Source organism: Phyllostomus hastatus, unplaced genomic scaffold (genome assembly GCF_019186645.2).
Source record: "Phyllostomus hastatus isolate PE091 unplaced genomic scaffold, TTU_PhHast_1.1 phas_scaffold_1066, whole genome shotgun sequence".
NCBI lineage: Eukaryota > Metazoa > Chordata > Mammalia > Chiroptera > Phyllostomidae > Phyllostomus > Phyllostomus hastatus.
The window spans coordinates 8918663-8945592 of record NW_025334004.1 but is presented as its reverse complement, the minus strand read 5'-3'; the positions used below and the strand labels follow the sequence as shown (position 1 = coordinate 8945592).

At 45.0% G+C, this 26930-nt stretch overlaps 1 protein-coding gene across 48 annotated transcripts in view; it reads left to right on the top strand.

The window, feature by feature from the left end:
• The window catches only part of SORBS1 (sorbin and SH3 domain containing 1), a 226724-nt gene that overhangs the window by 90199 nt on the left and 109595 nt on the right, over positions 1–26930 (top strand). For 35 of the 48 annotated variants that reach the window (XM_045853930.1, XM_045853881.1, XM_045853882.1 and 32 more), the window contains 3 exons: positions 18303–18357; positions 23884–23952; positions 26361–26456. In XM_045853930.1, the coding sequence (XP_045709886.1) occupies positions 18348–18357; positions 23884–23952; positions 26361–26456 (175 nt within the window). In that variant the 5' untranslated portion in view covers positions 18303–18347. Of the gene's footprint in view, positions 1–18302; positions 18358–23883; positions 23953–26079; positions 26212–26360; positions 26457–26930 lie in introns of all 48 variants that reach the window. The other 13 variants (XM_045853928.1, XM_045853929.1, XM_045853931.1 and 10 more) reach the window with 5 other exon arrangements.

Sequence of the window (26930 nt, the reverse complement as noted above, 5' to 3'; positions counted from 1 at the left end):
CTCAGTCAGCCTGTCTGGGGGCAGCACCTGGGAAAGGTTTAGTTGTTATCTGAGTTGAAAATAGTTCTAAATACAGAGAATTCAAATTCATAATGAGAACTGAAGTCCCACTTAAAGATTTAGTTGAGGGGCACGTGGGAGAATACGTTTTAAACTGCTCTCCTTGTTCTTTTCTAAACTCTCCAACCAGTTGGCATAGACCAGGACCAGCATTGCAAGTAGCACTTGAAGATACTTGCTCAATATTCGAAAGAAGGAAACTTACATTTGTGAAAATCATTGATCATGGAGTCATTTGGGAATTTATAAACCAGTAAATTTGAAAGAAATGATTAAATCTAGAGGGAAAGGGAGGAAGAGATGTTACCTCGTGTGAAGGATTAAAACTAATACATAATTCACTAAGTATAATTTGTTTGAGGATAAAATAAGGACAATAGCCGGTACTCCACAAACAGACAACATGGTTTTATTAGGATCTTTTAATCACATAATTACACGAAGCAACATTTTTGGCTTGTGATGAAATTAAAGCCAAGAAGGGTCTGTGAGTGTCTTGCCGCACTCTGTATGCAGATATATCTGTAAGGGGGAAAATCGGGGCATGAAGGAAACAAGCACTTTCATTATCTCAACATTTTTGTGACTTTAAAAATGATTTCACATAACATCTACATTTAAATATAATTTTGTCATGTCATTTGTGTAGATTTCAGGGACAGAAGAAATGAATGAAATAAGATTCAAATAAAACTAACTTCTGTTTAGGGAAGAATTTCATATTTCTGTCATATAATTTTAGTAATTCTTGTGAAGCTTTGACCCTTGTTTTTCCCCCTTGAAGTATTGTTTGAACTGGGCAACACTGGTCTGTTCTTCGTGCACACTGTTGTGCTGGCCTTTGGGGATTCCTTGCCCGGCTGCCCCCCTACCCCCATCTTCTACCACCTGCTCTCCCTCCCTGAGGACAGAGGGGCCAGGGGACTGGAATGTGAACCCAGTGCATTCTATAGAGAAACCACACTTTATTTCTAGCCAGGAGCAGAGCAACAGGCTAAGGATGATTTCTGTAGTTCCCTGAAAATTAATTGCCTGCAATCTCCCGTCTACCACTGTGATCTATGAGCTCCCGTGACCCAGGCACTCCATTTGTTTTCTTTGCTAGGAATTTCTAGAGCCATGGCTGGGTCACCCTCTGCCTTTCCCTGCAGCTGGTTTCACTCTGCGTTTAATGAGGGAGCAGAGCTGAGTGGCCCTGGGAAGGGTTTCCCCGTCTGGCACCCCATTGGCAGGACTCGCTGCTTGTCCGTGCTCAGAGTTCAATGAGTGAATGCCGGCTGCCGGGTGACTCCGAGAAAGGGCCTTTCCAGCTCATTCTCATCTGGTCGGTGTCTAGGGCACATTCCTGAGCCTGCCTGCCCCTCCCTCCCTTCTCTTTGGACTTTGGTGTAACCAGCAGTGAAGCAGGAACGTATTTGAAATCACACATATATGTAACTTAGAGTCACTGGGAGTTTCTGTCCCTGCTCACTGGTTGGACTTGACAGTGTAGCAAAGCCTGCTGACAAACTGCATGGTTATCCCGGATTTCATGCTACCCAAGGTCTACTGCACCTGGTTCTCCACATTTAAATTTGCTGGTTGGATTTTTAGAGCTGTGATATTAGCAGATGGGAATTTGAAATGCTTTATTACCTTGCCGAGAGTTCAAGCATTTTTCATTTCTGTTTTTAGAGTGCTAAGCACATATTTTAGTTTTTTTCTCCCTTATAATCTAGTGTATTTACTTAGACTTTACATTTTTACAGACACAAAAACTTATTTGTTTTTGTACCTTTATTGCTAAACCGATAGGAAGAAAGTCTATAATTATATGCTTCTTAACTGGATGTCCTCCAGAAATGTAATATATTCACCAAACTCCACAAACGCCAAAGCCTCCTCTAAGAAGATTGGGAACCCACCCAAGAGTTCTACAGTTCCATTTTTTATGAAGGGTTTTTGTAGCATACTTAAAAGACTGGGGAGATTGTGGCATGGGACCTTTATTCTTCCCCCGACCTCTACAGTCTTATGCCCTGCTAGAATTTTTGGTGACTTCATGTCCAAATACGTAAGACGTAACTATAAATTGAAATGATGAGAAGACCCACTATTCAATGCCCCAAATTAGTGAACTTCTATTGAATGAATTAATGAGTTCAGAATTACCAAAGGGTATTGATGGTGGATATGCTCTAATTAATGATGGGGTTTTTTTAAAAGGAGAAAGCCATTTATTCTCCAACTTTGTACTTGTATATAAGATTTTAGGTGTTAGTTTTAGAGACACTTTGAGTTACTGTACATGTTATGAGAGCTCCGATTTTAATTGTCTACTGCTTTTCTTAATAGAAGGAAGAGAATGTCACAACAAAGATTTTAAAAAGCAACTTAGAATAATTTTCTTGCCCTTGTGAATTACAAACTCATAAAGTCACAAACTCCTGTCTTTGGGGAAGCTCAGCTTCTAGAAAGCACAGCAGGACTACAGGTGTGGTGGTTGTAACACCCATTGCTGGCTTGGCTTCCCCGCCTTGTCCTGCTGGAAGGGCTTGGCAGGGTGCGGGTCCTTTCTCTTTCTGGGAGGATGTGTACCTGGGTGTTGCATTTGCTCATCTCACTGTCAGGACTTCAAGGCTTGTAACATTTGGAAATCGCGGTCCTTTCCAGCCCTGAATTCTGTGATTCTCTGAGCCCTTTGGTTACATGAGACCTTCTCAAAGACATAACCATATTGCATTTCTCTTTCCTTTCTCTCTCTGTCGCTTTGTCTCTTTCTCTGTCTGCCTCTGCCTCTTTCTCTCTTTCCTTACAACCTGTTTTGCATGGCCAAGGGCAATGCTGTTCTGTAACCTGTGAAGTTATGCACAAATGTGAGTGCTGGGTGGGGTCACCACAAATTTTGTGGTTTTTCTTCCCAAGGCAAAAAGAACCCTTCATTCCTGGCAGTGCCCCGTCTCCTTCAAGCATAATCCCAGTGAACTGTTGTTACAGTAAAACAGTGACTAATTAGAGCCTCTTATTAGTCAGGATTCCCACCCACCTCCTGCTCTCCTCATTTTTTGTAATTAGAACCAGACAAATGGCAAATAAACCAATTATGTGAGTACCTGACTATTTATTGAGTGCTTACTGTATGCCAAGCACTGAGCTACCTGGGTAAATGCTCAGCCCCATTGTTCCAGGTTAGTGCTATTTTAATCTCTGTTTTCGCCCATGGGGAAACTGAGGCTCGCAGTGGTTAGAGTCACTGCCTGAACACCTAGAACTCTTTGCTGATAGAGTTGGGTGTGAGGGATTTAATATTCTTATAATCAGAATATCAGTGTCATTATCGTATCCCCCCCAATCCTATAACAAATTTAATTGAAAGCATAGTTATCTTCTCCTAATGGCTTATGCTGTATTTATATAAACTGTGAGTTGTGAAGACAAGGTCATTTTGTGTTGAGAACTTCTCTTTAACATCAGTTTGAAAATGACCTTAAACCTCCCTGACTCTGTCATCTTTTATTCTGGTTTAGCAGTTGCCATTACAGTATCCCTAGTTGGTAAGCTTCTTTGAGTTCCAAGGGATGTTTGACACCTTTTCTTTTATGATAATTTTATGTTGTCAGCCACCAAGGCAATTGGGCAGAAAAAAAAAAGATTCAAAAAAGTGGCAGAGTGAGATTTCAGCAGTAAGCTCAGAAAATCAAATTCTCTCTGAGCAGCAGTTTTTGCTACAAATAAGCAAGACAGGACAAATGTAGAAATTGTCACCTGTGGTTACTGTAATCAAGGCCTCTGTGGAGCTTTTCACAGATGAATGGGCAAAATACGTTGGCTGGGAGCTTCTCTCCCGGTAGAGCAGGGTATATGTGGTTAAGGGGAGTTTTGGGGCAGGTGGTGAGGGGCGGCGGGGCTCTGATAAAAATCACTGGACATCAAAACTCTGTTGGCCTGACCTCGGCTCACATGTGGTACCTGCTCCGGTTCCCCCGCCTCTGTGGTTCATCCCGCGTGCCTCAGTCAGATTAATCTTGAATCCGGAAACTTCCAGAGACTGTACCTCGTGTTTTATGGCCTGACAGAGACAAACACAAGAGCCTTTGACTGCATTCAAGGCCATTTTGTGGCCTGTGCTTACTTTACTGTCTTATACTCCCACTTCCACATAAGCTTCAGTAGAAATCCTTTCCACCCATTGAACTGGACTTGGGTCTGTTCTTTACTGTGTACCAAGCACTACCTGTGTGGAAATCACCTTGGAAACTTCCGGTGAACAGCTTGTTAATAGCCAGAGACATGGAAGACAGTAAGTTCTAGATGTAAATCAAGTGACACCTAGCTAGTAGCAGCCATGTGAGGTATCCATGGGAAGCTGAGTTACAGAGGGGATGGTGCTGTTGAGGAAAGACAGGCCACATAACTTCAGGAGAGAGAGGAAGTAGGTGCAGTAAGCTCTTGAAAGGCAAGCCGAGCCGGGGCTGCTCTTTTAATCAGCTTGAGAAGACAAGCCTCTCTGTAGATGAAACAGCACATCTGCAGCTACTCAGAAACCAGCTGAGGACGGACTGAACAGCATTGAGCCCCACCCTCAGAGGCCTTTGCTGCTGCTGATCAGGCTGAAAGCAGCCACGTGTGGCGAGCACTTTCTGACGCTGTGACAGGCACACTTGATGTGACTGACCTGATTCAATGCTCACTGTGACCCCGAAAGTGGTGGCTGTTGTTTTACCCATTTTATAGATGAGGACACTGAGGCTTCACAAGGTTAACTGACTATCCCCAGATCATGCATCTAGTAAATGGCGGAGCAGCAGCTGAAACCCGTTATATTTATTCCAGGGTTCATGTACACATTTTTAAAGGCTTTTGTAGGTAAGGGTGTGTTGATGGTTGTCATTGCTTCCTAAAGGCTGTTAGAAAATGTGAGTGTATTCAGTTTAACACTCCCCGCCGCCGCCCCCGAACACTCGCCTTACTGAAGTTAGTGTCACAAGATCGACAGGGATATTTTAAGCATTCGGAAAAGGTGCTTTTTTTCAGCATGGCCCTAGGTCTTTTGCAGGTAGGTCTGGAAGCTTGGCCTTCTCCCAGCTGGCATGTCCTGACAGTGGAGGGCAGCCTGTCGATGCTCTCTTATGCTGCCTCTAGTGACTCATCAAGGGTTTGAGGCAGCTAGTCTTCTGTCCCCAGCTAGAATGTAAGGTCTCTGAGAGCAGGTGCCATGTTTTACCTTGGCTGATAAATTGGATTATTTCTTTACCATAGCTGGGTAAAAATGCCCCCTAAAGTTATCCGTGTCTCTTTTTTAGGCCTGTAGATTCTCTGATCGACCTTGAAATAAGAGCCTCAGGCTTCAGGCAGGGCCTGTTTGGTGCCTCTGTGGGTGAGGCCACATCGTGGACTGGAAAGAGCACAGGCTTGGGAGCCAGCACTGGGGTCTGTAATCCAGCTTTCCTGCTGGCTTCTGCAAGACTCTTCCTTGAGTCTTTTAACGTTAATTGAGGCTCGGTTTCTCCATTTGCAAAATGGGTATAGAAACCTTACACGGAGTTGTACAAATTAGAAATGACATGTGTCAAGTGGCTGGTTCACAGTCAGCATTCAGGAAATGAAGAGATGGTTCATCTGTCTGATCTGCAGCTCAAGCACAGGGCCTTAGGGCCTCGCACAGGAGGTGCGCACCATGAACAGTGCTCACAGGGAATGGTTTGGTTCCTTGAGACCTGACCTTAAAGAGATAGCAATTCTGAAGTCACTCTTTTTAAAAAAAATTTTTATTGTGGTAAAGCACACATAATGTAAAATTTAACATCCTAACTATTTTTTAAGCACATAGTTCAATGATATTAAGTACATTCACATTGTTGTGCAATCACCTCTACCACCACCATCCATCCAGAACTCTTCTCAGCTTGCGGAACAGAACCTCTATATCCATTCAACAACGCCCCTATTTCCCCGGTCCCCCAGCTCCTGGCAGCTGTTCTACTTTTGGTCTGGGAGTTTGACTACTCTAGCTACCTCATGTAAGTGGCGTCATGTATTCTTTAGCTTATTCCCTGAGCATAATATTCTCAGAGTTTGTCCCTGACACCTTTATTCAGAGTGCCCTTCACTGCCTGGCTTTGCATAGGAAGGCAGAGCCAGAGATGGATGCCTTGGTTCTTAGATGCTACTTTAGTTAGAGAAGCCTGACGTTTTGTGCAGGTTAGTGCTGGTAATATCAACCTCACAATAAGTTACACAGTGATTATATTAAACAGTCTATTAAAGTAATACACAAAGGATAATAGGACTAGACCAGCACCTTCTTGGCTAGAATACTTTTATAATACAACAATATAGAATGTTTCATATATATATATATATATGTATGTTTAAATAGGCTTAAGCCTATTTTTTTAATCCTCACTGCAGGATATGTTTATTGATTTTTGAGAGAGAAGAAGGGAGACAGAGAAGGAGAGAAATATCCATCTGATGTCTCCCATATGCACCCCAGCTGGGGATCAAACTTGCAACTTAGGTATGTGCCCTGACCAGGGATCGAACCTGCAATCTTTTGGGATGCTCCAACCAACTGAGCCACCTGGCCAGAGCTCATATATATTTTACACTTTAATTTTAGAAACACCTTACTAATTTAGGTATTCCGTTTTATAGATGAGTTAAACTCTGAGGAATTAAGGGTTTTGCCAATTTGTACAGTCCTGACAAAAATGAAACTTTGTGTGCCCGGAGTCGTACATATAAAGCATTTAAAGGGCTCAGAGCCCTGGCAGAGTTTGGATTCAAGACCAGTTCTTCTGACCCTGTTTTGTTTTGTTTATTCTTTCAGAGCCACTGAGCACATGTACCAGCTATTAGCGTGACATATTTTTCTCCATCCATTTATTTTTAATCTATGTATGTCTTTATAGTTAAAGTGGGTTTCTTACAGACAGCATGCAGTTGGGTCTTGTTTTTGATCCACTCTGACAATGTCTTTTAAATGGTGCATTTAGACCATTGACGTTCAAAGTGATTATTGATGTAGTTGGATACACATAGAGCAATTGACGTTGGAAGTGTGTGTGCATGTATATGTGGGCACGTAGTTAAAATTTTTATTTATCAGTATGTAAATGTGCAATAGATGCCAATCTATTTCCAGGTAGCCTGGTCTAAGAGACAACATAGATTTTCTTAAATACATTTTGATTGAATGTTTGCTGTGAGTTTGGCGCTACATTGAATATTTTAGTGGTCTTTGCTTATTTTGAAAAAAACCTGCTTCAGAAATTTGCACTGTGTTCTCAAATGCTTGAATGTAACTCTTTTGCCTGATATATTGAAAAATTGCTTAAAATCAGTGCAGGATAAAATTAAGAAAGTAGAGAAAAGTGGCTAATGTACTGGAGCTCACTATGCGGTTCGTGGAAGCCAGAGTCTCACGGTCTCGGCAGGCGGGCACTAATGGTCTTCGCAGGCCTCAGCACAGGCCCGAGTTCAGGGATTATTGATTCTGGGCCTGTCTGTGTGTGTTCCACCCCAGTTCCCAAATAAATGCCACCAAGAAGAGAAGCTTTCTTAGAAAAGATAATGTTTTCAGTGTTTCATGTTGGCTTTTTGCTAGGTCAGTACACGCTCAGTAAAACTTTAGAACTTCTTAAAGAAAACAAACAATTCCTGAATGCGCCAGATTGTGAATCGAGGTACTTGAGGCCTTTCACTGAATGGAACTTCTGTTCCCCCATTCCTGAGCTTGCTGTGAGCCTGCTGTGCAGATGTCTGTGTGATGCATGGTGTGGCAAGCACGTAGCCTGAGCAGTTTTGTGGTTTAAAAGAAAAGTTGAACTGTAGATTGTCTGTAAGAGTGGACATCTCTCCTGCCATATCAAACCCACCCTTCTTCCTCGTTCTCAACGTCTAACAGACTGTTTTCAGATTTGTTGAAGTTTTTGTTAAACCACACACAGTAACATCTCAGTCCCCTTTCTCTGTACTGTAGACTACAGCCCAATCTTGACTCTCCTGAGAATTCAGAATGCTTTCATTCATGCTTTCTCTACAGGGAGACATGACGTGGTGGCCACTTCAGAAGAAGGGTGTCATCCATGGCCGGGGCTTGCCTTTATTAGTTTGAGGTTTTGTGTTCACAGTTGAAATAGAGCTAAGGTGTTTGGCTTTTATCTAATGAGTTTGCGCATCTGCCTTCATTTGAATCATCTAGCTTGTCTGAGAGAAGGGCTCCTCGCGTCCCGATGCTGCTGTCAGACAGCTTGGGTTTGGCTCCGTGGACACAGCCATATTTGGGAAACACAAACGGGCCAGTTTTTGTATTGAAGACTCATCCTGGTTAACAATGCATGTTTCAGAAACTCTGTGTGCCCGGAGTTGTACATATAAAGAGTTTGAGAAGGAGCTCAGGGCTGTGGAATGCCATGAAGTCGGGTCAGGAACGGGGAACTGGCAACCAGAGTCCTAGGGAGCAGTGGGGTGCAGTGTGTGTTGTCACCTGGTAGCCTTGGCAGACTATTTTAAGATGAAACCTTTCAGTGCAATTGCTTCTTTAGGAAATCTGGCTGAACATTCTAGTCAGTTCATCCCCACCCCACCCAACCCCATCCAACCCCGTCCTCATAAGACACTGCATGGGAGTAGTTTGGCTTCATTAAACAAAAGCAATCACTGGCAATTCATGTTGAAATTCCACATTTGGGGTGTTTGCCATTAGTTCTGTGGAAGATTGCGTCATGTGGAAGATTGCTATGTTCTAATGGGCAAGATTGTTAGTGGCAATTTTTAAAAGCTTGTCTCCTAGAATTTTCTCCTGAAAATTCTAAAGATTAAACAATTGCATATCAAATGCCCGGCATGAAAAAAATTACTTTTCACCTATAAAAACATTATAACTATCTTATAAACAGATTGGAAAATATGAATGAAATAAGGTTACCTGTAATGCCACATTACCACATCATTACTAGAATTTGGGCGTATTTCCTTTCAAATATGTGCATATGTTTTGTTTTTTACGTAATTATAATCACAAATGTCAAGCAGACCTATGCCTTGCTTTATTCACTTAGTCTTATGATAAAAAGTCTTTTCCTGTATTGTGTGGTCCGTGTAACCATTTATTTATTTATTTATTTATTTATTTTTAAGATTTTATTTATTTATTTTTAGAGAGGGAAGGGAGGGGAGAGACAGAGAGAGAGAGAGAGAGAGAGAGAGAGAGAGGGACATCAATGTGCGGTTGCTGGGGGTTCTGGCCTGCAACCCAGGAATGTACCCCGGCTGGGAATCGAACCTGGGACACTTTGGTTCCCAGCCCGCGCTCAATCCACTGAGCTATGCCAGCCAGGGCACCATGTATTTTTATAACTATTCAACAGTCCACACAGGAGTTCATGGCCATGTAGTTGGTCTGGTCCACTGTCACCGAATACTGAAGTGTTACTAAGTTCTCACTACCCTTAATAAATCTGTGACAAACACTTCTGTCTGCATTGCTTTATTGTCACTTGGAGTTCTTCAGGTGAGATTCCCCTAAAGCACCAAGGGTACCAGGTGCATAGCTCCTGATACACCGTCCTGGAAACAGTAGTAACAATCTATGGTATCACCGCCTGTATAGGAAAATCTCAGCATCTTTGCATTTGTCCACATTGAGTATTAATGTTTTTAAATTTGTGGACTAATTTAAGAAGTGGAAAAAAGGATTAGTCATTATTTGAATGTTTTCTAAAATTAATCATGTTAAGTAAACATTTTCTCATAGATTTGCACTTTTTCTTCTGGGAATTACTTCTTCATGCCTTTTAAATTTTTTTACTTTTAGTAAATTTTATACTTCTTGGCAATAAGTATAAGTATGCTGTAAACTAAGGATACTAATCTGCCCTGGCTGGTGCGGCTCAGTTGTTAGGAGCATTGTCCTATAACCAAAAAGTTACAGGTTTGACTCTCAGTCAGGGCACATACCTAGATTGTGGGTTCAATCCCCAGCCTGGGCGTGTGTAGGAGGCAATTAATTGATGTTTTTCTCTCACATCAATGTTTCTCTCTTCCCTTCTTTCTCTCTAAAAGCAATGAAAAAAAAAGGTCCTTGGGTGAGGATTTAAAAAAAAAGGATATTAACCCTCTATTATGCTTGCTGTAAACCATGCATTATAATATATAAATAATATATGATTACAGGTTATCTCCTAAAGTCTATTGTCTGAAGTTCAAATAATACTGCTTTCATAAGACTTTAAGCTATTTGGGGGCTATACTTTGGTTGTTGGCAATTTTTTTGACAGCATCAACTTTGTATGTTCATTTAAAGGCTTCATTTAGATATGGAAGGTTAATAATGCTTGCAGGCTGATTGGTAGTTAACTCTCTTGCTCTGGATGTGTCCCCTTTCTCTGGCATGGCCCTGGGATGAGGGTGTGATGGTGTTAGTGAGACCTGGGCATGGGATTTCGGAATCCTTTGATTACAAATAGGTCTCATTAAAATGAATGTCTTATCATCATGAATTTTAAGGGGGGGTTAAAAAACAAAACTAAACCAAAATAAAAACCTTTAGTTGTGGGCCAAGTGGATCTGACTATTGGGATTGGCCTTAAAGTGTGGGGAGGTGACAGGAAGGTCCTTACTGGGAAGAAACAAGGAGATTAAAGACCCAGAATCGGGAAATCTTGTCAGGGTTCAGTAGGAGTGGCACATACGGTGTATGTGGAGCTTAGGGCTTATTGGGGATATGGGGAAATGAGGCTGGGAAAGTCCTTGAAATCTCATCTTATAGGGTTTTATGGTACATTAAAGAATTTGGACTTGATGTTTTAGACTAGTGTTTCCCAAAGTGTGTCATTGTAGATCATTTTTAGAAGGCATGGCATTGAACATTTTTAAATTTTAGCATTTGTTCATTCCTTGATTCTCTCTTCCATGTGGAAATCATTCCTTTTCTTTCTGTGTTCCCATAACACTTCGGTCAGGTTGCTAGCAGAAGGGTTGCCCATTGTATTATTATGTTTAAAGGGGCTATGTCTGTCACCCTGTCACTCTGATAGCCTCAAAGACAACAGCTGCATCACATTCACGTTGGTGTCCTCTGGGCCAAACCCTGCCCTGGGTGCATAGTCGGTGCTGAAGAAATGCTGTTTGAATGGTATCAATGGATCTGTGGTTTAGATGCATTATTCTTTCTTAGGAGCTCCACCGCCTTTTTTTCTTTTGCCCCATACTGCCGAGCCAACCCCCCTGAGCTCAGAGGGGCCCTGTAGATTTTCTCCCCCATTGAAATCTGTCCCGGGAACTCTTTCACTGCTGAAGTCAGAATGTGGCAGTACACGGACTATGAGGGTGAGTCTGAGCCTTATTAGGCTATTGTAATGGTCTGAGAATGAGGTGATGGAATAGAATGGTGAGTGTGCGGATGGAAAAGCAGAGGTGGCTAGGACACATGAGTCATGAAGATGGAAGAGATGACAAGACTAGGCAACTTATCAGGTGTTGGGTGGAGGGTGTGGCAAGGAAAAGAGGAGAAAGCAGGGCACTCAGGCATATGCAAGGGACAGCCATTCACTCCACACTGATATTGAGTGGGTGCTTGCTCTGTGCTGGGTGCCTTAGTAGGTGTTAGAATAGAGATAAACAAGACACTGCCCTGCCTGAAGGTACTCACTGTCTGGTGGACTTTGTGTATGAGGCCTGACTGGAGGAGCTGAGACTGGGAGGGAAGGTGGGGAGAGGTGAGTAAGGGTTTCATTTGGTCCTGGCAGTTCATTATCAGGACTTTGCATTGTTCAGTGCGATATCAAAAGGTTCTAAAGGGGAGAATGACACTGCCCAGTCCGTGAGCTCTGGAGGGCTTCATCTGGAATTCAGATTCTGTTGCCAAGAGGCCGAAGGCGCTCTGAGGGATTTAGAAGAGGGATGGGAGAGTGGGTTTAAGAGAAGGAGTATAAAGCAAGACAGAGGGAAGCTTTTCTGAATCTGTTTTTGCTCCTAAATAATAAGGGGGAGATTAGATTTCTGGTTCACAAACTTTTTTTTGTAGCTATAGAACCCGTTTATCCAAGAAAAGCTCAGGAAGTACAAATGAATGAAATTGTCAAAAGCACAGCTACCCCGGTTGAAGTGAAAGGTAGAGGGTGGGGGTGGGCACCTGCACCGTGGCCTGAGGGGGCTCATGGAACCGCCTTCCAATACAAGTGGGAAACCATGAACAAGGACTCTGTAACCTGCATGGATCCTCTGGTTCTAATATTCCAGATGAAATCCTCAAGGGAGTGAGTGTGTCATCGGACAGGAATGAGGACTAGCCAGGGATCCCCAGCTCTTAAACTCCTAGAAGGACCACAGAAGCCCTTTTCTAGAGGGGACGATTGTCGTGGCCCAGGGTAAACCAGTGCACACTGACACTTAGAGATCAGGACCAGAAAGTGACTGTGGGAGGAGGAAGGAGTTAACTGTCTTACATTCAGTGGAAAGGTCAGTGAGGCCCTGGTCAGGGCACAATTCATTGGGCTTGGCCGTGTGTGTGCACTGGAAACCTTTCTGAAGGCTATTTCAGATAATTGGTTAGAACGGAAACTGTGTTGGAGCGACTCCAGGAGGAAATGGGAGGATGTGGGGGGTGGCCTTTCTGATGTGTTTTCCTATCGCTCGCTCTCCAGGATCATCGATCTTTTCACAGAAATCCTGTGTTTGCTGTGTTCTGAGCCACCAGCCATGTTATGGGATTCCAGACTGAAGTTAATGTCAGGGTCGAGCTTATCCTAACTTCCTCTCCTTGAAAAGGAAGTGTTAGTGACTCAGTGTTTGTCCTTTCTGGCTTTCTGAGGAGCCTCTGCACAACACTGTAGAGCGTGCATTCGAAGAAAAATGACATCAATAGAGATTGAGAAGAGAATGAGCTGTCAAAATTGGAGAAGCGTGACTTTGTGGTGGATCGGCAAAGTTTAAAGCAATAAGGCTTTGTGACCTGTCTCTATTCTTTTCAAGCCATTAGAAGTAACTGCAAATATATCAAGTCCCAGATTGCATTTCAAAGCTAGAGTAGAACCAGGGTTTGGTCAGAGTGGGGAGCTAGCTTCCTTTTAAGCAGCTGCAGTAGAGTTAAGGACAATCTGGTTATCTCGAAGACAAGACTCCAAACTTAGGTCCTGAAGACAAAATAGAGAAAAAGGTCAAGTTCATGACTGAGCACCCACTGTATGCTTGGTCCTGAGGATGCCAGTGAGGATGCCTTACTTTTCTGCTCTGGAAACTTACAGTCTTTTGTGTATGCAGAGGGGTGAGGGTGGCTCATGGAGGCAAAATGCTGCTGTGCATCGGTGAAGCTAGAGCATGCTGTGTTGAGAGGCCAACAGAAGGCTTATTCTCTTCTAAGAAGCTTTGCTGAGCCATGTGGGATTCAGATCTGGCTGGCCATATTGCAGGAGAGAGGAATGAAGGCTCTCCTTTCCCAGTGAAACCTTTGGGACGCCCTCCTCCCCCTCATCTCTGCCGGTCAAGGTTCTTGTGTTGCAGAACACCAGCTCGTGTTTATAGACAAACTCAATTCCTTCCTGGTCATACATATATCCCTGAACCACCCATATAAGGACCTTCTTTCCTTCCCCAACAAAAGACCCATATTTAGTTATTGGATCCTGTTTCATAAGCTGGAAGCAGGAGTATAACTTTTGCTTTTCAGTAATTTTTCATTCTGTGTCATCTCAGAATTACAGGGTCGTGGAATTAGGGAGGGACCATGGAGAACTGTTAATTATCTAGATGCATTCTTAACAAGTCTGGCTACTTCACATCTTGTTCTTCTGGTGGAATGTCTGTGTTGATGCAGCAGTGTTTTGACCAAGTACGGTAGGTCCCCGGCCCCGTGGGTGGAATGGTGGCTTGACCTTCACTGGCCCACCCAAGCTGTGACACTCAACTGTGTAGGTTCCTACAACCCATTGGGGGAAACCTGTCCAGTTTTGCCACTAGATGCCGCTGTTCATCTTTTTGGCTTTTACCCAAAGGTGCCTGCCTCCTTTGGAGCAGACCAGTGGGAGAAATTCCAAAGAGGTGCCATCATGTTCTCAACCAGATTAAGCTCTTTACAGCTTAGTTTTTAAATAAATATTAAGTGTCAGAGGTTTTTATGTAAAATAAACTCTCACATTCTACATATGATTGTAATAGCTTGTACTATGTCCAAATAAACAGTAGAGACTGGATTATGACTTTCAAAGCGCTTAGCATTCTTCCGGTCAGGCTGGGTTTGTGCATCTTCCTGGATGCTTCCGCTGACAAAACCATTTGCTGAGCCACGTGGGATTCAGATCTGGCTGGCCATATTGCAGGAGAGAGGAATGAAGTCTCTCCTTTCCCAGTGAAACCTTTGGGACGCCCTCCTCCCCCTCATCTCTGCCGGTCAAGGTTCTTGTGTTGCAGAACCACCAGAAAGCACCCCTGTTTAACTCACACTGAAAAGGGATTTATTGGCAAGACCTTGGGTGGTTCTGAGTTTATGGGAGGCTGGAGAATGGCACTCAGAACAGGGGCAGGAATTCAAGGAGGCTGAGTTGGCTGGAATCAGAGCCAAAGTCAGGCCCTGGAATAGTCTGGGTAGGATGTCACTGCTGTCGCCACCACTGGTGAGGACTGGACTCTGGGCGCCATCCTTGGCACAGCTGCCACTGCCATTCTTGCTGCAGTTTTTATTTAAAACTGCCCACTGTGTCTTCGTGTCACCTGCTGCAGATTCAATCAATTACCAAGTGACAGCATGCAGCAGAACTTAGTCCCCAAAAAGTCTTCATGTGCAGAGCTGCTACTCCCCTATACATTGTCACCAGCACCTACACTGTCATCAGAAGAGTGTCCTGTCACTCTGGGCCCACTCTCCTTTCATCTTTTTAAAAAAACATTTATTGTAGATTTGAGAAAGAGAGAGTGATTTTTTTGTTCCATTTATTTATGCATTCATTGGTTACTTCTTCTGTGTGCCCTGACCAGGGATCGAACATGCAGCCTTGCCATATGGGGACAATACTCTAACCAACTGAGCTACCTGGCCAGGGCTTTCTCCTTCCAACGCAACCACTGCATGGTTAGTACCTGATACAGGGAGGGCCTCCCAGAGAGCTACAGTGGCATCTACTGTGGTTGGTGGACGTTTGTGTCAAAGCAACGGATAGTATTTAATTGTCACCCAAGGATATATTCACTGATTTTAGAGACAGAGGAAGAGGGAGAGAGAAAGAAAGAGAGAAACATCGATGTGAGAGAGAAACATCAATCAGGGATGTTATCTCTGACCATGTGTACTTTAGATTAGTTTGTAAATAAGAAAGGGCTGACGCTTAGAAATCACTAGTATGTATATTAAAGAATATAAAATGGACAAAGGATTACCCACATGTGATGATGATTACTCATCATGTGTGAGACGAGACATCCTTTGTGTTTGTTTTATAGGACATTTCCATTCGTCTCTTCCCTGCCTAAGCATGCTGTCATGCTGCATACTTATTTGTAAAATTAAGATGGATTAAAGTAAACTATACAGAGGGAATTAGTAAATAAATTATGGAGTGTTATTACTATGAAATATTGTAGAGCCATTAAAATGATGGCTATAATGACTGTAAAAATCCAGGAAATGTTAATGAAATATTTAATTTAAAAGTTGGGCCCTGGCCAGATGGCATCGTCCTGTACACCAAAAAGTTATGGGTTCAATTCCTAGTTGAGGCACATAACCTGGATTGTTGGTTTGATCCCCAATTCAGGGCACTTGTGGGAGGCAACTGATTGACATTTCTCTCTCACATCGATGTTTCTCTCTCTCTCTCTCTCTCTGTCTCTCTTTCTCTATCCCTTCCTCTGTCTCTAAAATCAGTGAATGTATCCTTGGGTGACAATGAAAAAAAAAGAACACAAAAACGTCCAGACATTATGGTTACAACTATGTAAATGTTATTTACGCAGATAGCTAAAGGCAGAAGGACTATAAAGGAATAAAAGTACTTTCTGTTAAGATAGCTCCATGGTTGAATCAATACCATTTCTTCAATAATGCCTTAAAAGTTGAATGAATAAAACGTTAACATAATAAAATTGATTACTAAAATTATTTTAAAAATACAAATGTTTGGATGCTATCAAACAGCCCCCTTTTTTAATTTTTTCACTCATTTATTTATTTAAATTTATTTAATTTTTAGAGAGAGGAGAAGGGAGGGAGAAAAAGAGGGAGAGAAACATCAATGTGAGAGAGAAACATCACTCAGTTGCCTCTAGTACATGTTCTGAACAGGGACCGAACCTGTGACCTAGGCATATGCCCTGAAGGGGAATTCAACCGGTGACCTTTCATTGTGCAGGACGACGTCCAACCAAGTGAGCCATACTGGTCAGGGCCACAACAGCCCTCTTGGTCCTGGGAAGAAAACTAAAGTATCATAAAACCAGGACTGGAAACCACTGGGCTTAGAGAACACAGAGGGTTGTGTTCCTTGACTAAGAGAACAAATGTTTCCACCACTTAGACAATGATCTGAGGGGCTCTTGAGGGTCAAGGGTAGTCTCAGGTGTATTGACAGTGACAGAGGCAAAGTACTGCTGATTTGGGCTGCATAGGACTTGGAATGACTTCATTGTTGCCCTGAGCATTCTCCTGGGTCAGTTCCAAGGGCAGTGATCAAGGCAGCCACCCAGAAAGGAAACAGTGCCCATGTTAAAAGGAGGCTAAAGCAGCCTTGTGCAGACCTTCAGTCCATACCTGGGCCTTCTTATTACAGAGTTTATCAGCGTAGGAGTTGGTTTCCTCTACATCATTGCTGCTCATACTTTAAACTGCACAGGGACCAGCTGGGGGTCTTTTTAAAATGCAGATTCTGATTCAGTTGGTGTAGAGACTAAGGTTCTGCATTTTTAATAAGCTCCCAGCTGATGCCAGTGCCTCTGGTCTGCAGACCACTCTTTAAATAGCAAGGAGCCACATATCCTGGAGACTCGCTCTTCAGATTGTCCTTCAGATGTTCAGCTGTACCTTGCTGTTCAGAGTACGTGTGAGACCTGCAGTCTGAGCATCACAAAACACTGCTGAGAGGAATTAAAGAAGAGTTGCAGAAGAAGAGAAAGAGTCTGTTCTCATGAATTGGAAAATTCAATATTGTTAAAATGGTAATTTCCCCCCAGATTAATCTATAGATTCAACATGATCACAATAAAAATTCTAGCAGGTTTCTTCTTCTTCTTCTTCTTTTGGTTGTTTTTGTTTTGGGTAGAAGTTGACAAGATGATTCTAAACTTTCTATGAAAATCAAAGGTCCTAGAAGAACCAAAGCAATTTTGAGAAAGAACAAAGTTGGAAGACTGACATGACCTATATCGAGACTTACTATAAAGCTGTAGTAATCAAGACAGTGAGTTATTGAATTAAGACAGATCAATGGAACAGAATGAAGTCCAGAAAAGGACCCACATATATATGGTCAAATGCTAAATTGTGTTATGCTAACCAAGCAAAGCCAGGTACAAAGATTACATGCACTATGGTACCATTTATATAAAGTTCTAGAAGAGAAGAAACTGTGGTGACATAAAGCAGATCAGTGGTTACTGGGGCCCAAGGATAAGACCACACTGAATAAGAGGGTGATCCATTTGAATTTCAGTGGTCAGTGTAGCACCTACGAGCCTGGGCTTTCAAGTCAGGCTGTCCAGGTTCCAGCAGCCACTCTGCTACATCGGCAGGCAAGCTGTTCACCTCTTTGTACCTCGGCTTCCTCATCTGTATGAACTAATACAACGGTAGAGCTTACCTTATAGGGTCATTGTGAGGAGCAAATGAATTAATTTATTGAAAGCATCTAGAACATTTCCCTGTGCCTAATAAACTATCTTTATTGCTGCTGTTGTTGTTACTATTAACCCCCAATAATATTGTGATTTTACCTTTCTCCCAAAATGTGGCTCTTTCCTTCAACCTCTCCCTGACCTATGTGCACTGCTGTAACTTGAGGGCTTTAATGGAATTTTAGAGCTGGAAGAGACCTTGGATAATACTGAGACCAAGTATGGGTAACAAAACTGAGGCCAAGAAGGCTGAGTGGTGTGCCCAAGGTCCTGTCGGTGCGGAGCAGACCAGGAACCAGGAACCTGGCCAAGCCGACTCCCAGTTCCGCTGTGTTTGGTCAAGGATGTATATGTTATTCTCATTTTTAACGTGAACCACAGGGATTTGTCTCGAACCTGCCGCTCATCACTGTCGTTGTGTGGTGTGTGTTTTTCTGCAGAGCCGTGCAGAGCCCCAGTTGCAGAAGACTTGTCCTATCACCACCATGAGCTCTGGTAAGTCATTTAAAACCTGTTTTGTTCTGGACAAATCTACACAACTGGGCGGTTTACCCAGATTTCCTCCTTACTCTGAAGGTCCCAACTGCACTGCATTTTTTAGTTTTTGAGACCTGGGTGAGTGCCAAAGCTTTGTCATAAATTGTGATCATTGCTATCATCACATTCATTATTATGGATTCATTATCTACCACGTGACAGGAACTGTGCCACACACTCTGTATGCACATATCCTGACCTTTATAATAGCTTCCTTTCCCTCCATTTTAACAACTTTATTGAGATATAATTGGGATACAATAAACTGCAGATATTTTAAGTATACAATTCGATAAAAATTTGACATGTGTACACCCCAAAGGCTTTCTTAATCCCAGTGACGGCAGTGAAAGTAAACAGATTGACCATAATTGCCCCAGGGTGCGAGTTAATCTAACACGGCCTTCATCCTGGCTGGCAGAGCCCTTCGCTCGCCCTTTTGTGATACCTAAACAAATGACTGGTTTTGAGTGTGTTTAATGTAGAGCTGGCTTGGAAAGTATGGGCTGGGGAAGATGAGAAGGGAATGCGTTCCTGCTCGTTGTGCGGCCAAGAGCTGTCTGCTTTCCAGCCCTGAACTGGAGGATGAGATGCTTCCATCTGGGGATGAAGGTCTGCCTTAGCTACTGAGCCTGCCTGCAGCCTCCCACGACCTGGAGGCACCGGGGGTGGGGGGATGACGAGGGGATAGCTCGGTCAAGGGTGCTCTAATCCTGCGTTATTTCCAGGGTGTTACCAGAGACCTCTGTGGGTGAAAAACAAGGCTTCCCGTTTGTTTGCACAGAGTGCCCTTTAGCCAGGTCCTGAACCGATCAGGGCCACAGCTCGGCTTCCTCAGGTGCCACCTGTGTGACCTTGGGCCTGTGGTAGACCCTTCTCTGCATCCTCTGTAAAGTGGCCATCCTAAAAGTGCCAGCTCACTGGCACTGTGTGATGATTAAGTGAGGCAGTGCTTCTGGTGCACTGAGCACCCTGCCCAAGGCTTGGCCTGTGTTCCATCTGAGGGTTATCAGCCCCGGTTTCCTCCTTTCAAGGAGGACTCACTGCTCCCGGGTGTCGTCCGTGCTTCTGCTGTGCAGGAAAAGGCTGCACACGTTTCCCTTCCAGGTGGATTCAGGTAGCACCAGTAGTTCCTGCTCTGTAACTTGTTTTGTGTTTTTGTTTAACTTTTTGTCTCTGTTGTCATTTTTTTTAAACTTTTATTCTGCAGCCTAAAGTTTTTTGTTCTTCTAATATCAGAATTAGCCTAAACTGTCATTGCTGCTTACTCCCCGCACGAATAAAGGGCAGAGGAAGTAGGAAGGGAGGGGCTGAGCAGGAGGCTGAGGGTGTGGGAGTCCCTGTGGGACTTTTCCCCAGGGTCTCGCTCTCGGGTGTGGTGCTGGAGGGAGGCTTTGCACAGCCAGAGTCCAAAAAGTCTGGACCCTCTGACCTGATAATCCCACTCTTGGGAATGTCTGTCTTCATTCGAAGGTAACAAAAACATCCAAAGGAAGGTGGGGAATCAGTACGTTCGTTCTGTGTACTTACTTGATGGAATATTATGCCAATATTAAAATGATCATTGGGAAGAGAGCAGCTATGTAGAAAACATTTCTTTTAACCTCTGGCGGACTGAGCCACATGAAAATGATGCATTCTTCCTGTTACAGAACAGACCGGGGGCGGGGTATACAATATACTATTACCGAAAAGACCCCCCCCTTTTTTCTCCAGGGGTTCCCTCCATACTAAGTTCACTTTGCCTGCCACCAGAGGAAAGACATCTCTCAATGCCAGAGATTGGTGAAAAGGAAAGGAATTATTTATTTAAAAACTATACAGACTTAGAGTAATGACTTAATGTCTTCATTAAAATACTAGAGTCCTTTCGAATACCCACAAATGCACAGTCCTTCCTTCTCCCTCTGCCCAGTCCGGGGCACTGTATCTCAGGAAAAGAAGTAGAAGTGTGTGATTCAGGCTCCCGGCATCATCAGCTGTGTCGCCGCCAGGATCTCCAGTTAATACAAAACCATGTGGCACCTTCTCATGGCCCACCAGCAAAAGTCCTTTCACCCCTTTTCTTCCAGGCAAAGTCTCTCCTGCTTCCTAAGCCACATGGCAAAAAGGAGCAACCCAAAGCCACATACTCGCCCCCTACTGCCCCAGCTGCGTGGTCCTCTCCTTGGCATGGCTGCTGCATCTGGGTTTAAATCCCAGCACCATCTTCCCCTGCAGCCCCATTTCCGACTCCTCCTACAATCAGTTACACCTGCCAGCATTCCCGTATTCTTCCAGCATTACTGGAAGAATCAGCTCAGACTTGTGGGGATGAGGACATCCTATATATTTTTTTTCTAAAATTTCCTGGACACCTTGAGTTCTGGACCCCATTACAAATCCCTATTTGGGGCCCCCCTCATGGCTGCACCCTGTTATATTCTTACTCCGAGTCAGGACTGGCTGCCAGTCACTGAGGTAGGTACTTTGCATTATCTCATTTCATTCTCCTGGCAGACCCACAAAAGTGAGCATGGTTTACTTCTCCCATTCTTCAGATGGGGAAACTGAGGCCCTGAGTGGTTAATAATTTGGGATCACTGGTTAGTGAGTAGGAGCTGGGGCAAACCCATAGTGATGTTGGACATCACTGTGCTGCAGAGTTTGAGCCTAAGGGGATGGAATGATTTTGCAAAATTTCTTTAAGTTAGCTGTGTTTAATTAATAGAAGGAAAAAAAGGAGAGGAAAGACATGGAGCTAGACCTGGTGGAAGCTCAGAGGCTGCTCTGATGCTGGCTTGAGGGACCCAAAGCCAAGTCTACAGTCCTAGAAAGAAGACAGCCAAGAAAAATTGGACAGTTGTGTGGGGAAAGGGATAGTCAAAGGACAGGTGGGGTGATAGAACCTGTGATGTTTCTTTTACTTGGATTTCTGGCCTTATTGCCACACCCTCCTTTCACCCACCCCAGTAACGGAGGTGCAAGGGAGACGTTGGCCTCTAGGGAAACTGGCCTTCATCCGTGGGTGGGTCAAAGGCAGTAAACAGAACGGAGCCTGGGTGGTCTGTCCAGGCTGCTGGTAGGAGGAGCAGTGGGCCCTGCCCCTGTCCGCATCCAGGAGCATCCAGGCTGGCCTGTGAGGGTAGTTTGTGTTGGGGAGGCTGATTGTTAAGGACTAGGTGGGGTGACCTTGTCTCAGTCAAGCGAGCTGCTGGGGTTTGGGACAGGGCTTCAGCGCTAGCATTTGGGGAAGTAGCTAGCATTTGGGGAAGTAGGAGATATATCAACCTGACGTATTCTATAGAATATATATATAATACAGAATGTATCTGGTTAATATACGTATACATAAACCATTTTATATAGAATATATCTGACATATATGTATACAAAATATTTTTAATTTTAAAAATAAAAAGTGTTTTCCCTGACCAGTGTGGTTCAGTTGGTTGGGCATCATCCCGCAGAGCAGAAAGTCGCTGTTTCAATTCCAGCTCCATTCCTGGTTCTGTCCCTGGCTGGGGTGTGAGAGGCAAGCGATTGATGTTTCTCTTACACATCCATGCTTCTCTCCCTCACTTTCTCCCTCTCTTCCCCTCTCTCTAAAAATAAATAAAATCTTTTTTAAAAAGTGTTTATCCCAGTCAGAGATGAACAAGACAGCCTGTGGATGGAACAGACCAGAATTCAAATCCCAGCTTCATGATCTTAGAGCCTGGCATCTTCTCTGAGCCTCAGATTTTTCTTTATTAAATAGCAATTCCTAATACTGAACTCCAGAGCCCCGAGTCTTAGGGACAAAATGAGATGCTAATTATGGAATGCTTAGCATAGCTCCTCAGATCCAGCCACAGAGACGTTTAAAAGACCATAGCTGTTATGATTGGTTGGCTTTTGGCTGTTAAGGGTCACTCCAAGCACACCGGTCACATGCTCTTGGGTGGCAGGGTCTGCCCACCCACCTGTCTTCTCTTTCCCGCCTCCGTCAATTCTGGGTGGGACAAAGGTGAGCAGCGAGGACCTCAGTGTCTGCAGCTGAGCAGGATTCAGACAGGTCTCAGCGGACACAGATAAGGTGGCATTGCCTACAGGATACGTAGGGTTTCCACAAGGTAAACAAAGGGGAGGGCACATTCTCAAGCCAGAGCCTCGAAGGAACAGGCCTACTGGTCTAAAAGTACCTGACAGGCCGTGAGAGGAGGTGAGTGTGTCCGGCAGGGGGAGGGGGACAATGCAGCTGGAAGAGAGCTGGGACCAGTGGTTGAAGAGCCTCCAGTCCAGGGTGAATGTCCCCAGGCTTTGTCCCGTAGGTGTCTGCTGGCCTTTGGGGCTCGTTGGTTTGCTTTTAATTATCAAGAAGGCCAATTCATTAATTTAAATACAACCAGGTATGCCAAGATACAGGTCATCCCACTTACTACAAAACTGTATTCCAAACAATCATTGGTACATTTTTGGGAACTTGGAATACATTTATTTTCAAGCAAATAGTATAAATAAATGGTTGAATTCCCAGACTAAACCCCAACATTTTTACTTTTAAAACGGAGGTGAGCACTGGCTGGTGTGGCCCAGTGGATTGAATGCTGGTCTGCAAACCAAAGGGTCACTGGTTCAATTCCCAGTCTAGGGCACAAGCCTGGGCTGCTGGCCAGGTGCCCCCAGTGGCGGGGGGGTGCAAGAGGCAACCACACATTGATGTTTCTCTCCCTCTCTTCCCATCTCTAAAAATAAATAAATACAATCTTTTAAAAATAATAAAAGAAAATAAAACAGAGGGGAAATACAGCAAGGTTAAAGTGGAAGGATTTTAGAAAATCCTACTGTGTTGTTCTGTTTGGTTTTCATCTGTCCTGCACCCTGGGGCTTGTCGGCCCAGGACTGTGGGTAGGTCCAGGTCTAGAAAGTGTTCTCCGGTGCAGGCTGAGGAGTGGGGACGAGGAGGGGCAGAATGGAAGCAGGGAGAACGGTCAGGGGGTCATGTCATCTCTGGGACAATAACACAAAGGCCTCAGCTAGGACAGTGGGCGGGTGAGGAGGGCAGTGTCCAGGGAGCGACAGCATGGTTTTGCTGATGACTGGACATAGGATGGGGCAAAGAAAAGGGTCACGGAGCCTGAGCTTTCAGTTGCCCGACTCTCAGTCTGATTGCACGGCGGTGCGTGTGAGCTGGACTTTGAATGGGCAGATAAGCCTTTGTCAGGCAGGAGACGCCATTTTGAGGGAATTAAGCAGATTTTTTTAAATGTCCAAAATGAAGCCATAGCAAGAAGGCAGGAGAATTTATATCACCCACCACATACTTCCATCCCCAAACAGCTTTGCCTTCTCTCCTGCTTCAGGCCGCACACGGCTCTCAGAATTCTCCCAAGACGCCGGAGGGGCCCGTGCCCAGGCCTGCGGAAGCCTGCGTGTCCCCAGCGCCTCACACTGTGTGGGACTCAGTATCTGCTGGGGAGGGAGACCTCATCTTCAGCCTCGTGCCTTTTGTCTTTCTTTCAGAATGTGACGTTGGCGCCTCTAAAGCCGTGGTGAACGGGTTGGCACCAGGCAGCAATGGACAGGACAAAGGTAAGGCTTTGAAAGGGAAGCCCGGCTTGGTACTGGAAAACGTTTCTAGGAGGAGCAGAGGATGTTCGGTGGGCCTGGACCACTCGCCTGGTGGGACTGGTCACTGGTCCTATCGGGCCTTGAGTGGGACACCCATTTCCCAGACTGACTTTCGGAAAAAGTGAGCATGTTCTTGCATCTCAGGAATCAGAGGTGACTTACTGAAAACGGTCCCCAGCTCCCAAACACACAGGCCGAGGCGTACCTCATGCCTCATGCATGTGGCGTTTTTCAGCCTGAAATTTCCCTTACCCGGCATTTCACCTTCACAGCCTTGACCCTGAGACAAGAGCCTGAATTGCTGAAGTAAATGATTCCAGTGGCATTAGTTTTATACACATCCTTTCATCTTTTCAGTTTTTAAAAGCTTTAGGATGAAAAACTTAAGTGTGACATGAATGACGGATAAGATGACCTTTGAGGTCCCATTTGCCCTGTGGTCTCTCATCCGGGTGTCTCGAGGCTGACCAGAGAGCTAAGTGCCCACGTCACTTCTGCAGTGTGGTGTGAGTTGGGGTGACAAGATGCAGGTTCAAGTCCCAGTTCTGCCACTCACATGCATCCCTAGGAGGCCTTTGTCCTCATGAGTGTGAACTCCCATTTCTAGAAAACAGAGGAATTGCACGATCTGCAGTATTATTCCTGCTTCAGATTCTGGGTTCCAGGGACTCTCTCTGCCTCCATCCCACTGCATGTTGTGGTACCAAAGAGGGAGGGCCAAAGTCCTATCATTGGGTATTTATTTAAGTAATTTCAGAGTTTGCAATGTTGGGCTTTTGTACTTTTTATCTGGTTTTGCCAAGTATCCCTTTTGATACAAGGCCAAGGGTAAAGTTGGAGAGCTGAACAGGGGAGGCATAGAGAGCAGAAGGGACGGGGCACAGGGGTGGCTGGGTTGGGGCATGTTCCTTACCTCCCTGCCCGCTGCCCTTCTCCACTCGTGGTACAGGGCTGTGTTCTTGGGGTCCTGGACGATCTCAGCTAAGTTGCACGTAGGGATGTTGAAGGTGCCTGTGGAGTGGCTCCAGGGGAGGGTTTAATCATCCAATGAGGAGCACAGGAGAGGTTGGGACTCTGGTGCTTTTAACACCTGTGGGGCCATCGACACCATCCCTATGAATTCACTGAAAGAAGAGACTTCAGGGGTGCAGGGCGAGGGTGGCAGATGGAGGCCAATTCCACCCTCTCTTCAGTAAGACTCACTTTTGGGTGGAGAGAGGAGGCAGATGTAACCTGAAGGTCATCGTGGTGGCCTGAGTTGGCCGCTGAACCCAGGGCCAGCCCAGCTGAGCTCTAGTCTCAGCCTCTTCCCCTGGGAGCTAGGGGAGTCTGAGCAGCTCTCTGAGCCTCCTGCTTCTTCTTCTGAAAATGGTAGCATAACAAAACCCTCCCACTCAGCCAATCTCCCAGCTGGTCATAAAGAGCAGTCCACAGGGTTGTCGTAAAAGCACGTTTGTATCTCCAGACAGGTAGCATTGATATGATCAACTCAGTTACTGACAGCCACACGATTGCTGTGTGCCCTATGAAATAGCAGCATGAGGGACTGCAAGGTGAACCAGCTATTGCGGAGGCTCCTCCCTGCCTCCTGTCCCCTCGATGGGCTTGTCAGCACAATGCTAATTCATCAGTGACCATCTTGCTTCCTAAACAGCCCTGCTCCCCCCGCCCCTCCCCCAGTTATTACATGGATCTGAGGCCAAAAGACCTCCGAGTGTTGCTCATTGGAGTGGCGTTGGCACACAGCACCTGAGCTCGCATCTCTCTTTATTTGTTGCCATTGGAGAGACAGCAGCCCTTGCCACATTCCAGGAAAGTTACCCCAGCTCTCTGGAAGCTCAGTTGGGTGTCAGGACCTTGGGCTGCACATGTGGGTGCTCAGAGAGGAGCAGGCACAGGACCCCAGAAGTTAAGATTCTGGGGAAGCAGCTGCGATGACCCTCACAGATGCGTCCCTTCCCTTCCTCCACTCCCCTGGGGCCTGAGCCATGGCTCTCCTTCCTGGAGCCCTCCCCCCAGCACAGACACCCCAACATTCTTTGGGAGCCACTTTGGTCCTGATTGCTCTCCCCTTCCTCTGTTTGCCAGGCCATCTGCGTCTCTAAATCTTGGCAAGTTCCTGGTGTGGCAGGAGGCACAGACACTGACCAACTGCATGTGGGTGACGGTTGGAGGGAGGGTTCTGTCGTCCTGGCACCGAACTCTAAACAGAGAAAGCAGGTTAATTCAAATTACTGTGTCTACTGCTCTTTCTAGTGTTCGCTTCATGTGGGCAACTTCCTCCTATTGTCCTTGCCCAGTTCCTCAACTGCCTGAGTGTTTCCCGAATGTTCTTTCTGGAGGCACCATTTACCCTTTTGTGTTTGCAGCAGCTGCCGACCCTTTACGCGCACGCTCTATTTCCGCTGTTAAAATAATTCCTGTGAAGACAGTGAAAAGCTCTTCAGGCCTAGTATTCCCTCCAGGTACCTCTCCTTGGGTTGGTTTCTTTTTTTTAATTGTTAGCAGATCATGCATGGTTTTGCTTCCTTCTTTCCATCTAACAAAGACTTGGAGGCTTAATCCTTGCATGTTTAGGAGCCATTTCCTCTCACTTCCTCGGGTGGTTTCTTTTCTTCTTCGGGGGGTATGTGTGTGTGTGTGTGTGTGTGTGTGTTCCTGTGAGCCAGCCAGCCTGGAGACAAACTGACAGATACCTGGCCCCCCGCCTCTCGTTAGGACAGGGGTCAGCCCAGAGGCTAAACATTTAATCTGGTATGGGTCTGAGGTACATGGGCTTCTTGGGCTCTCCCTAGAAGTTTCCAGCTTCCAGTACTTCATTTAGAATTCCAGTCTCCCCGAGAATTAATGTGGCCGCCCAGGGAACCTCTGAATTGGGCTGAACTTGAAGCAGCTGCCAAACCTAGATAGCTGTACCTCCGTGAAGCTCGCTGGGCCGT